This window comes from Panthera tigris, chromosome D1, assembly GCF_018350195.1.
Source record: "Panthera tigris isolate Pti1 chromosome D1, P.tigris_Pti1_mat1.1, whole genome shotgun sequence".
Lineage (NCBI taxonomy): Eukaryota > Metazoa > Chordata > Mammalia > Carnivora > Felidae > Panthera > Panthera tigris.
This window is the reverse complement of record NC_056669.1, coordinates 14,972,765-14,986,146: the sequence shown is the minus strand read 5'-3', so window position 1 is coordinate 14,986,146 and position 13,382 is coordinate 14,972,765. Positions and strand designations below refer to the sequence as shown.

At 43.5% G+C, this 13,382-nt stretch overlaps 1 protein-coding gene across 3 annotated transcripts in view; it reads right to left on the bottom strand.

Moving 5' to 3' along the window:
* The window catches only part of RNF214 (ring finger protein 214), a 47,421-nt gene extending 34,096 nt beyond the window's left edge, over positions 1-13,325 (bottom strand). Inside the window, exons 1-5 of one of the 3 annotated variants that reach the window (XM_042959305.1) lie at positions 13,259-13,325; positions 11,542-11,666; positions 9,300-9,345; positions 8,081-8,140; positions 2,582-2,722 (exon numbers count right to left, since the gene is read on the bottom strand). In XM_042959305.1, the coding sequence (XP_042815239.1) occupies positions 2,582-2,722; positions 8,081-8,140; positions 9,300-9,345; positions 11,542-11,657 (363 nt within the window). In that variant the 5' untranslated portion in view covers positions 11,658-11,666; positions 13,259-13,325. Of the gene's footprint in view, positions 1-2,557; positions 2,723-8,080; positions 8,141-8,834; positions 9,346-11,541; positions 11,667-12,294; positions 12,427-13,258 lie in introns of those variants that run through there. The other 2 variants (XM_042959304.1, XM_042959306.1) reach the window with 2 other exon arrangements.
* Between the last annotated feature and the right edge of the window lie 57 nt (positions 13,326-13,382).

Below are 13,382 nucleotides of genomic sequence, written 5' to 3'. Positions count from 1 at the left end.
CAACTGTTCAAAAATGGAATTTACTGCCTTCTGAGGGAATAACCTCTCCATTACTCATGTTTGGGTAAAGGCTGAATGAACACCTGAAAAGAATGCCTGTACAGGGTGGGAATTTCCTATTTCCAACAAATATGGTTTTGTTTTGTTTTGTTAAGGTTCTACTTATTATGTGTGAGGGTTTATATATATAAATATGTATGCATACATATATATGTATATATGTATGTATGTGTGAGAGTTTATATATATGTACATACATATATATGTATATATGTATGTGTGAGGGTTTATATATATATGTATGTATGTGTATATATATACATATATACATACGTGTATGTATACATTTGTAGTAAGAAGTCAAATAATAAAAAAGTGATAGGTCACTCCCTGTCCACCCCAATTCCACCCATAACCAACATGATGTTGGAGCAGGCTTTCACATCTCTCTCTGTTCTTACACAAACACATGTATACTTAAATATGTATTTCTTTGCTTTTGTGTTTTTTCCAAATGAGAGGATTTTATACATGTTATGTGCCATCCTTTTTTCCACTTGATGTAAACACACTGTCAATATAGATTTAACTTAAAAATAGCTGTATAAGACATAATATGTATATATCCAATTTATCCAACCATTCTATGTTAAGAGTCCATTAAGTTGATTCCAGTTTTTTTGGTAACTACACACCATACTGCAATAAATACTCTATGTCTATGTTTTCATATAAAAACGTTTATTTCTGTAGAACAGACTTAATAATACGATCGCTAGGTCACAGAACATTTCAGTTTTAACTGATAATTTTTTTTAAATAAAACAATTTTTTTTAATGTTTATTTTTAAGAGAGAGAAACAGAGTGTGAGCACGGAAAGGCAGAGAGAGAGGGAGACACAGAATCCAAGCAGGCTCCAGGCTCTGACCTGTCAGCACAGAGCCCGACACGGGGCTCTAACCCACAAGCTATTGAGATCATAACCTGAGCTAAGTCGGGTGCCGAACCTACTGAGCCATCTAGGTGCCCCTAACTGATAATTCTTAACAACTTTTCCAAAAAGGTTGTAACAATGCATACATCTACAAATGTCTGAAAACAGTTCATTTTTCCTCACCCTGACAATTTATTTCATTTTTGCCAATCTCTTGAGGGGAGAGAGAGGAATGGTATCTAATAATTTTAGGGAGCATTTTCCTAACTCCCATCCTTTACTGTTTTTAATGTCTGCTTCCTCCAACTCAAAGAAGCATTCAATGCAGAGACTATGTTTTCTTTACCATTAAATCTGCAGAGCTCAGATCAGGAACTCAGAAAACGCTGAGTGAAAGAATGAATGAATGAATGAATGAATGAATACCAGTGAGGTTGGGCTTCTTTTCATATGTTTATTATCCACTTGCTTTTTCTCTTCTGTGAATTGCCATTTACAATTGCTGTAGGCAAAATAATAGCCCCCCCCCCCCAAATATGTCCACATGGTCATCTAATCAAATCTAACCTAATCCCTGGGACCTGCAAATATGCTACCTTCCATGGGAACAGACACTGTGCAGCTGTGACTAAGGTAAAGACCTGGATATGGGGAGATAATCCTGGGTCATCTGGATACAGCCAACCTAATCATGCAGGTCTTTAAAAGTGGAGAACCCTTCCCAGGTGTGATCAGATGAATATGTGATTAGGGAAGAATGGTCAGAGATGGAAATCTGCTGACTTGGAGGATGGAGAATGGCGCCACAAGTCAAGGAACGCAAGCAGCCTCTAGAAGCTAGAAATGCAGAGAGAGGTACTCTCCCCAAGTCCCCAGAAAGGGATACAACCCTGCTAATACTTGGATTTTAGCCCAGTGACACCCAGGTTGGACTTCTGGCCTATAGTACTGTCAGGTAATAAATGTGTGTCATGTTCAGCTGCCAAATTCGCGGTAATTTGTCACAGGAGCAATAGGAAGCTATAGAATAACCTTTCCTGACTTTTCTCTAGAGTATCTGACTTTTACCATGAATGTGTAAGAGTCTCAGAACACAGATATGGATATTAAACCGTTCATCAGGTGTGCCACAAACATTTTTCCCAGTCTAACATTGATCTTCTGACTGGTTTTTGTATCATGTGTCCTATCAAAAGTTTTAAATTACATATAATACAGTTGGTTCATTTTCTTATGGCTTCTGGGTTTTCTGCCTGGCTTAAAATGACCTCTTGCAACTTGAGGTTTCATAAATATGCTCCTAAACTTTCTTCTAATTTATATTTTTTCCAGTTTTCACACATAGAGTTTTAATCTACCTAGGATTGTAGGTTTTAATGTAACATAAGAGTCTAATCATGTGGTTTTCCAGGTAGACAGTCAACTGTGTCATCAAAATATGTTAAGTAAATAACTTTTTTCTCTGAACTAAAATACTAGTGGGAGCTTGAACAAGATGCCTTCAAAAATTCTTTTGATCCCTAAAATTCTAAGACAACCGTTAAAAGATAAATACTGCCCTCCCATTTCTATTAATTCAGAAACAAAATTAAAGTTTGATTAGGAAGTGTAGCTTTACTTACTGACAATTTTAATAAACAGAATACCTGGTGATTCTTCATTTCTTCTTCCCTCCTTTGCTGAAGTTGTTTTAACTGCACTTGGAGCTGATTCTCCACTTGCCTCTGCTTGTCCAGGACCTCCTGGTAACGTTCCTTCAAAAGGGTTCTCTCCGTCATCATCTTGTCCTATTTGTAACAAGAGAAGGAAAGTGTAATTCCCTGATCTAACTGCAAAAAAACATTCACCAGATGCCCGTTCAAGGCATTGTGCAGAGCCCTAGGATGTGCAATCCAATATTCTAACTGCTGGCTGGCCATGTGTGGCTTTATAAATTAAAATCATTTAAAATAAAAGAATTTAAAAATACGGCCCCTCAGTAACCTAGCCACCCACGTCCCAAGTACTGGGTAGCCACAAATAACAAAAGGCTACCGTACTAGATGGCACAAGATACAAGACATTTCCATCATTACAGGACATTCTATCGCACAACACTTCGCTAAGGCAGGGTCTGGCAATGTATGGCCTGTGGGCCAAATCCAGCCATCGTCTGCTTTTATAAATAAGTTTTATAGGAACTACCCACATGGCTTACAAGTTGCTTTTATACTACAATGAATGGAATGGTTACAACAGAACCCACAGAGCCCCCAAAACTAAGACATTTACCATCAGACATTTTACAGAAAAGTTTGGCAATCGCTGCTCTAGGGAATAAGAGGAAGGAGGCATTTTATCAAAGCAAGAAGAAATGAACGGGCAAAGACCAAAAAACAGATCACCTACTCAAGAATGCATCCAGAAAATAGGATCCCTTACTGGTCACTAGTGCTAAAAATGGACAGATCCACTAAAGGGGTCTGAGGAACACGGTATTCAGATTGGGCCAATCAATAAACTCTCACGTAGTGGAGTAGAAGTTAAGGCTTCTGAGAACTGCGGTGTTCTGCCTCCCCACACCCGTAAATCAAGAGAAGTGATGGTGACCTTTCAAAGGGACACTAAAACTTAAAGACGGTCAATTTAAAACAGATTTGGTGTAAGGCAGCCCATGTAAAATTTAAACTAAGAGCATTCAACTGAACTTGTTCATTAAAAGATAACTATTTTTGGGCACCGGCTAGCTCAGTTAAGCATCTGACTTCAGCTCAGGGCATGATCTTGTGGAGGTTCATGGGTTGAGCCCTGCATCAGGCTCTCTGCTGTCAGCACAGAGCCTGCTACAGATCCTCTGCCCGCCCCCACCCCACCCCTTCCCCACTTGCGCACGCACTCTCTCTCTCTCCTTCTGTCTCTCAAAAATAAACCTTACGGGGCGCCTGGGTGGCTCAGTCGGTTAAGCGTCCACTTCAGCTCAGGTCATGATCTCACAGCTCATGAGTTTGAGCCCCACGTCGGGCTCTGTGCTGACGGCTCAGAGCCTGGACCCTGCTTCGGATTCTGTGTCTCCCTCTCTCTCTGCCCTTCCCCCATTCACACTCTGTCTCTCTGTGTCTCTCAAAAACGAATAAATGTTAAAAAAATTTTTAAAAAATAAAATGGTAAAAAAATTAAAAAGAAAAAGATAATTATTTTCAAAGAAAAGACAGGTTTTAGAAGTGAATGAAGGAGGGGCATCTGGGTGGCTCAGTCGGTTAAGCGCCTGACTTCAGCTCAGGTCATGATCTCATGGTTTGTGAGTTCGAGCCCCACACCAGGCTCTGTGCTGACAGCTCAGGGCCTGGAGCCTGCTTCAGATTCTGTGTGTGTGTGTGTGTGTGTGTCTCTCTCTCTGCCCCTCCCCCACTTGCACTCTGTCTCTCCCCCAAAAATAAATAAAACACTTTAAAAATTTTTAAAAAAAAGAAAGGAATGAAGGAAAACATATCACATTGTGATAATAAAAAATAAGCCCTCAAGATGGAACTTTAGCTTTGTGATGAGCTAGTCCTTAGTCCAGGTGCTGAAACATGACTAAGGCTCCTCAGATGACGCCTCACTGTCACACAGTTACAGGGATTCTGAACCGGAGGTCTATGGCTGGGCCTCAGGGATCTCTGAACTCCCTGAAATTGGGGTGGGGGAGGGAGATACATTTTTCTGAGATGAGAATTAATGTCTTCAAAACATTTTGGGGGCACCTGGGTGGCTCCGTTCGTTAAGCATCTGACTTTGGCTCAGGTCATAATGTTTGTGAGTTCAGGCTCCATATTGGGTGAGCCCAAGCCCCATCTCAGGTGAGCCCCGATCCTCTCTTTCTCTCTCTGCCCCTAGTGGGACTCTCTCTCTGCCCCTCACTCACCTGCGCCCTCTCTCTCAAAAACAAACAAACAAAAAAATCAACTACATTCTGGAAGAGGACTTTAACCCAAGAAAAGTTAAAGAAAGATTAAGGACCAATATGCAACTGGTAGATAAGAGGAATCTTTTCTTTTTTAACCACAGCTCTTTCCCTTTATTTCTTTGTGGTACCTTCTCTGTCCACAATGCATATTTAGAACAACTCAGGATGGCAAAAAAACCCACCAGTTTCATGGCAAGAAGGCTGAAGGTACATACTATTTATGCACCCAGAGAACTGAAAGGTACATAGTAAACTACTCGATCCAAATCATCTTTGTAAGAGGCCAAAGTTACTTTGCTTCATTGGTGGATAATTGGTTCCAAGGATCAGAAGTTACAATTCCAAGTGCAGGCAGTGGGACATTACCATAAGTGCACAAAAAGGGAAACAAATAAAACAGGAGCCAAGTTTCTTGTATTGCCACCAAGGTTAACACCTGCCTAGCTCCACTGCTTTTTAAAAATAGTTTTATATTGATTTCAATATGCATTAAAAATGTAACTAACACAACATCACTATTACTTAAGACGCAACCAGGTAAAAAGAAAGATCACATTTAAAGTCAATTCCGAGAACATCATTAAGGAAAGCAGAATAATGGGGCGCCTGGGTGGCTCAGCCCGTTGAGCATACGACTTGCGCTCAGGTCATGATCTCACAGTTGGCAAGTTCGAGTCCTGCCAGCGGGCTGTCTGCTGTCAGCACAGAGCCCATTTCGGATCCTGTCTCCCTCTCTCTCTGCCCCTCCCCTGCTCATACTCTCTTTCTCTCTCTTTTTCAAAAATAATATGAAAGAACTTTTTTTTTTTTCAATAAAAAGATAAACAGGATAAAAACACAGGTAGCCATGACAAATATCACAACGGTTTACACCAGTGACTGAGGCTGGGAAACGTGAGTGGGTGGAGGGAGGTCCTCGACAGCACTTGCACTGGCCGCTCCGTAGACAACACACAATGAACAGACGCACCTCCGCTTCTACCCCTCTGCAGCTCCCCACACTTTGATCTCCTGATTTGTTTAATGTTTACCAATAGAAGAGTCTCCTGCTGTGACCTCTCTCTTTCCAGGAAGACACTATCTGTATGAGGCCATTTGCAGGCATATTTTTCCATGGTTGTTGTTGTTATCATGTAGATGGTTTGCATTTGCCTTAATTCATTCAATATTATATCAGAGGTATTTTCCGCGTTGCATATAGTTCATTTTCAAGGGTTGGTTGTTTCCATTAAAAACAAAAACAAAAACAAATGAATACCATTGGCTACATAGCTCTTGCCTTCTACTGAACTTTTAGTTATTTGGGGAGAATAAATTCAAATAAGTGGGATAAATGGGTCAAAGCATATAAATTTTTCATCATTCCTTAATTGTGAACAACCACTAAGCTTGAGGCTTTTTGGCCCAGAGAAAATAATGGTCGCCTTTTTTCTTTTCTTTTAACGTATTTATTTAAATTCAAGTTAGTTAACATACAGTGCAGTACTGGCTTCAGGAGTAGAACCCAGTGATTCATCACTTACATAAAATACCCAGCGTTCATCCCAACAAGTGCCCTCCTTAATGCCTAGCTCCACTGCCTTTTTAAAAGCACATGGGCCACACCACCACCCGAAAGAATACAGCCACGCAAAATGTAACTCCAGGCCTCTTTGGGCCCAATGGCTTCATGGTTTCTGCTCCTGCTTCAGACTGATGCTAAAGCTTCTGTATAACTTAGCTGGTCCCTTGGATTGCTATAGACACCGGAACTGTTGTATAGTGGGGACAAAATAAATACTCTGGATGAAAGTGCTTAGAATAAGTGCTCAAGAAACGGCGAACTCTACCCGCTTTCCCTGGAGCCTCTCTTCTAGCTCAGTTTTCCCCCAGGACGCCTGCATCAGCTTGCTCATCTGTAGGGTCTCCTTACCCACCTCTTATGAATAATGCCTAAGTTGTTACTCTCTATCTAAAAACTCTACTCGCTTCATCTGGTTAACGTGCTCCCATAACTTCCTTCCATCTGCCCTTCAGTTTCTTCAGCTTGACTAAATATCCACTTTCTTATCTAGTTGGTTGCTGCAAGCACTTTTCCTCTTTTTTCCTCACTCAGCTAACACATATTACCCTAAGACCTCTTCCAATGCTAGGGCGCCTTTCCCAGCCTCACCCTTCGTCTTGAAAAATGCGTATTTTGATATCCGTACACTTGTACGGAAGGGAAGTTTTTGCCACAAAATGCCAGGGATAGTTCAAAGAGACCATTTTCACAACGATTCACGGGCAGCTCTTGAGGTTTTAAAAAACCAATTACCAGGAATAAAAAGGGAAGATATGACTCAATAATACACCAGAAAAAGACCTGACAGATGTTTTATGGAAAGCTCAAAAGGTGAGGAGACTGCCACAGGTAAGCTTAAGAAATAGCGTCTGGCACGAAAGAGAACGAGAATCCCACTGTGCTGTGAATTACTTCTTCTGTATTTGGATTATTGCATTTAGCTCTTAGGATCACATTTTCAAAGCACTGACAAGATGGAACATGTCCCTGTGGAAAAGTAAGCAGGGTGACGGAAGGGCTGGAAAATGTATCCCATGAAGAAAAGAAGAACGTTAAAAATGTCTGGAGATGGTTTTTTCTGGGAAGATTCAGACTTGAGGGGGGAAGGGAAGAGGTATAAAAAACACTTCAAGTATACATAGAGCAAACAAGCAAAGGGGAGTTTGGATTTACTCTACAGAGCTCAAGAGAACACTCTAACAAGCAGTGTTAGAGGGTCTGTCCTCACCTCAGAACAGACCCTGACAATCAGAGGAGTGCCAGGGCTGGCTCGGTCACTTAAGCGTCTGACCCTCCATTTCAGCTCAGGTCATGATTTCACAGTTTGTGAGATCAAGCCCCGCATCAGGCTCTGTGCTGACAGCGCAGAGACAGCTTGAGATCCCCTCTCTCCCTCTTTCTCTGCCCCTCCCCTGCTCGCTTGCTCGCTCTCTCTCTCAAAATAAATAAATAAATAAACAACAACAAAAAAGAGCTATTTCTCAAATACGATAATACAATCAGCTGCTTTATGAGTAATGTTTCCCATCTCTGAAAGTGATCAAATAGAAGTTAGCTAACCATCCATCAGGGATTTTAAAAGGAGATTCCTGCACCATTTCTAACTGAGATGATAGGACTCAAGATAGTCTGAGTTAATGGTCTCATATATTCACAGTGACTGTTTTAAGTACTTACCAGATTCTTTTCAATATCTTGATCTGTGTTTACCTCTGAATCAGCCGTCTTAAAGTCAGTCTATAAAGAAAGAAAGAATCACATTCAGAAATACTCAGAGACATTTTAAAAGGCAGAATTACTCTTTAGTAATTTTACCTAGAAATCTGCCACAAGTAACTAAGAAGCTAATCTTTTTTGCTTTCCCCTTATCGGCTTCCTAACGAGAAAACCGCAGGTCTGGCAAGGAGACATTGGCCTCTATACTGCATTGAACATCCATCCCACAGAATAACCTGAACAAAACCCAAGAACTGACAGACAGCCTCGAGTGTGACATAAGAATTTTGCCCCCTAAACTTATTGTGCCCATCCTTCCTCCTACAACAAAGACACCAATCACTAGGAGGCAGGATGCAATGTTCTTAAGATGGAGGTCAGAGAATTCACGAGGATTCCTCCTGTAAGGACAAAGATGGGAAATATGAACGCTAATGACCTACTGTGATCAATTAATCAGCGGAAGAGATTATATGTAGGTCACAAAGTTCCTAGGTGCCATGATTAGACACTGGCTCCTGGCTTTATTATTTATTGAACACCGGAAGGATGTCCTCACACGGCACTGTGTGAAAATCGTACGATAGCTGCCGATAAAAAAACGAGACGGAATAGTTCTCCGCCACCTATGAAGAAAGGTCTCCTACCCTCGATAAATATGTAAACAAATAAAGAGCCCGAATTCCATTTTAGTAATAGAAACTTGATACTTGACCTGTACGGCAATGTTTTGAGAAAGCTTCAGGGAAGCGCTATCCTGATCATCATCCTGATCCACTCTGACTCCTTCAACCCCATTTGCTGGAGGCACTACAGGTCGGAAATCCAAGCCTGTGTCCCTGCTACCTTCCTTTAGGATGGAGGCTTGTGGGGATCTGTCTTCAGAACAACTCCCGGAGGCAAGCTGCTTTGTATGGCACCCTGCCTTAAGAGACCGAGTGACACGATGGAGGCTCTCCTGGAGGCACGTGTCCCCCTCCTCTCCTGCTGTGTTGGCCACGTCCTTCAAATCAGACTGAGACCCACCGCCAGAAAGACAAAGGGCTGTGGCTAGCAAGTTTTCTCCTAAAACCGCCCGGTGCGCTGCTGAAGTGTCACCTGCTGATGAACCAGGATTCTGCTCTGGGTGTTCCAAATGGACATTTCTGTTATTCTCCTTGGTTATCGTTTGGCTACTTACACTCGACAGAGGTGAGTTCTTGTGCTTCTGTGCAGGGTCTTTGGGGCTATCAAAGACATAAGACAAAAAGTTTCTCTCTTCACCCAACCTTAAGGAGGATTAAATACATAATACCTTTAACATAACGACTAGAAGAACAAAGCTAGGCTACACAAGCCCCCCAAAATCATCAGAAAGAAATGGAACTTAGTCTTTGTCCAGCAATTTTCATCCTGGTTAGATAGGTGGTTAAGAACCTGGGCTGTGGAGACAGACCTTTACCGTCCAGTGATGGTCAATAAACACACATAAATGACTCTGAAGATCCAAAAATTTCTGAGATCCCATTTGAATAACTTCAGGGAACGTCGATAAAACAGCCTAATGCTCGTCATTATTTCATTCAGTTACATGTACAAACTTAGTTACACGTAATGTTCTAATAAATAAAATACTAACTTAAAAATATTCCACTCTCACATGTCCCAAAAACAATTTTCAAATTCCTTATATAGATCTTTGACCAGAACCACTTCTTAGGTTCTTTGAGAACTTTCCAGAACATAGCGTCTTCACTTCAAGTTGTCTGGGGCAAAGACAATTTTGAATCCCATACTGAAGCTGTCAGTAGAAATTTTACCCCAGACAAGTACACACGCATACAACACTGGGATAGTTGTTTTATCGTTTGTCGTGGCCATTTAATGCATTGCTTTTTGAAGAGATCTTTAAAACGGATTTATGATGACATCTCACATTCAGAACAGTAAGTCTCTCACCAAGGAATGATGACATCTATGCTAAATTTCCTTGCCCCTTCTTTTTTAAAAAACTGATTCTGTCAACTGACGCCTGTAAGTACCCCAAGCCAGCATCGACTGAGGCTTTATGTCACAGTGCCTTCCTTTCTCAATAGGTACAGGCTGTTCAAAATAAAACTGAGAGATCTTGGGATATGAAAACCTTTATAAACACTTCTAGCTGATTCCTTCCTGAGAGTTACCTGAGGGAGTGGAGGAGGGGGGAAGACAGTTATTAATTTGGGCATATAGTCCAGTATATCTTGGGTGTAAATCCTGACTCTGCTATTTACTGGTTGTGTGACTCTGGCCAAGTTACTTCAATTCATTTGTAAACCAGAAATCTTACCCTCCTAATAGGATTATTGTGAGGATGGCAGGCAATCATGCGTGTGAAAGTATTGAGTACAGAGCCTGGCACAGTAAATATTCAATAAATCTCAGCTGCTAGTATTACTCCTAGTAGTATGTGGCTGATTCTACTTATAAAATGAAGATCCAAGTTCATGGTTAGGCTTACTTAGCAGTTGCCCCCACTACCCCTTCGCTAACAAATCTCTCTTCACGTAAACCAGTATTTGTTAAGTACTACGGAGTCAGACGGGCCTGGGTTCAAACCCTGACTCCTTGTTGGCGACCCTGGGCAAGTTACCTCTCTGTGTCTCAGTTTCCTCACCTGTAAGTGGGAATAATAATATCAGCACCTCCTGTTGGGAGGATTAACTGTGTTAATACATATAAAACTGTTAGTACAGTATTATCCATTATATTAGGTCCTAGGTATGCTAAAAAATTAGAGTTGAGGTGAAATATACAATTTAGTACAACACTGTGCGTAACTATGCGTTAAGCGCTCTAAGATGCTAGGTTGCAATCATAGCTCCAGCCCTCAAGAGTTTAGATGGAAGGCAGAATATCTACGCACAACAGTAAGCCACAGTGACAAAGCAATCTATTAATCTGTAGATGATATACGTATACGTCTATTTGTGCGTGTATGGATATATGCGTGCCTTACGTATGTACATGTGTACATATCTATATCTCTACATAAGACAGAAGACATATACAAATATACCAGTATGATACATGATAACATAATATATACAACTATAACAAAACATATACGTATAAGAGGTAGATACACACATAGGTATAATATATCACACACACGTAATTAAATGAACATAAAGTCCACGTAAAGTAGGGTGGTGAAAAATTTGCATTTTCGGAAAAGTCTGATCCCCTGTATTCTAACCTATCTGCTCAACAAATATTTAGCATGCCTGCCGAGGGCCACCAGGTGCTGTGTTAGGTACCCTAAATACACATATGAACGTGCTTAACCTAGTGCAGGGCCACTGGAGCCAAAAAGAGGAAAGCCCAGCTCTGCTTCTCTAAGAAGCCATCTCAGAAGCCCTTCTCCCAAATGAAACCTTCCCAGTCAGGTATGCACACATTACCTTAGACCGTCTGGGAGACCTTCGTCTGATTTGGAAGCACATAAACTAGAAGAGGATTCTGGAGGACTGGGGGCATTGGACACCACACCAGCTACCTCAGACGCCGCCGCCATCATGCTCTGTACCTTCAGAAACAAATTACAGGCTACAAGTTTCCAAACTGTTAAAACAAGTGTATCTCCCCCCCCCCCTCCCCTGCAGAACATCCATACAACAGAGTCCCAGGAAAAGAAACACAAAGAAAAAGTTGGGTCCCAGAAGAAAATAAGGCTTCAGAGTTTTCTGTAGCAGGGTTTTAAAAGATCCTTTTGGCCACAATAGGCCCCCGTGGACATCGATCCTCGGCAATCACCACATTTATATAAATAGGAGTCTGTACAAAGCTTTTTCACTTTTGGCAGAAATACGGTGATTTAAAAACAGCCTAGTCTGTGAGAATTTTCCAAATGGTCCACATGCCTACCTTAACGTAGTATTATTTACAAAGAACGTACTTGGGGGCCTAACAATCGATAACATCTTACACTTTTTAAGTCATTAAAAGCATTCTTCATTAATTTAAGTGAAGTTTTTTGGAGGTGTTGAGTGTGCGAGGAAAAACAGCAATACTGTATCGGGCAATCCGAGCAGCTTTTACTGTCAGTGTGCTCCCCACAGATGGGAAATGTTTCAGAACCACTCACTGAGAAAAATACAGACTCTTGAAAGTTACTACAAGGGTACAAAAAAGTACAAGAATCTTGGTTACTCTACCCAGGAAAAGAGAAGCTGGAAAACAGGGTAATCCAAGTCAGAGAACCAGGACTGATGCCCTTTTTGGATCAAAAGGTCATCCTTTGTGAGGCAGGACAAACTCGTGGCCCTCTATAGTGAAGACAAAGGTGGGGGGGCGGGGTAGGAGAATGTAAGGGGGGCGGCTAGGGGGTGTAACATAGGGTTAGTTTAAATTCCTGTTTTTATTTTAATAGCATCACAGGTATCCCCCCACCCCACCCCACCCCCGCCGGCACTTTCAAGCGCGCACAGGGCAAGTATGGAGACTGGGCTTTATCAACACTTGAGTCACAGGCCGGGGACCCTGTGTGCCTCAGTTTCCCCCATTATACAAAGCTCCTAGGCGAGAACGGGCCCAAATCGCCATTACTGCACCCTCGGGTGCAAACAGCCTGCCCCAACAGAGCCCGGGGTCGCGGGTCCTCGGTGCCCGGTAAACGAGAGCGCAGGGCACGGGTCCTCCGGGCAACTCCGCGGCCGGAGCCCAAGGGGGAGCGGGGCAGGTACCGCGCGCTGCAGGCTACAGCGCGGGGTGGGAAGTCGAACGTGTCAAGGGAATCCTGCGGCGGCCGCCAGTGAGGCGGCGACGCCGGGAGCCACGGGGGCTCGGGGGAGGACGGGGCATGGCCGCGAAGGGGACAATGGGGGAAGCGGCGCCGGGCGACCACGGCCGCTTCAACCGGAGACCGCTAAGCCCGCCGCTTCCTGGAGCCGGAGACCCCCGCACCTCTGCCTCGGGCCCCCCACCGCGAGCCCAGCGCCGGCCCCCTCCTAAGGCCGGGACCCCGGGCCCCGTCCGCACGGCCCCCTCCACGCCCCCCGCCTCGACCCCCCGCCCCTGCCCGGGCCCCCGGCGTCGCAGCCCCCCTCCTCGCCTGCCCGTCCCGCACACACCTCCCGCGCCGCGCCCCCGGGAGGCAAGGGGGGGAGGGACGGGACGCACCTGAGCGGGCGGAGCGGGGGGAGGGGGCGGCCGAGCCTCGGGGGGAGGGGTCGAGCGCCGGCCCGCGCGCGGCACCTCCCACTTCCGGCGGCGCGAGCGGAGCGGGCGAGGCCCGGCCCGGAGA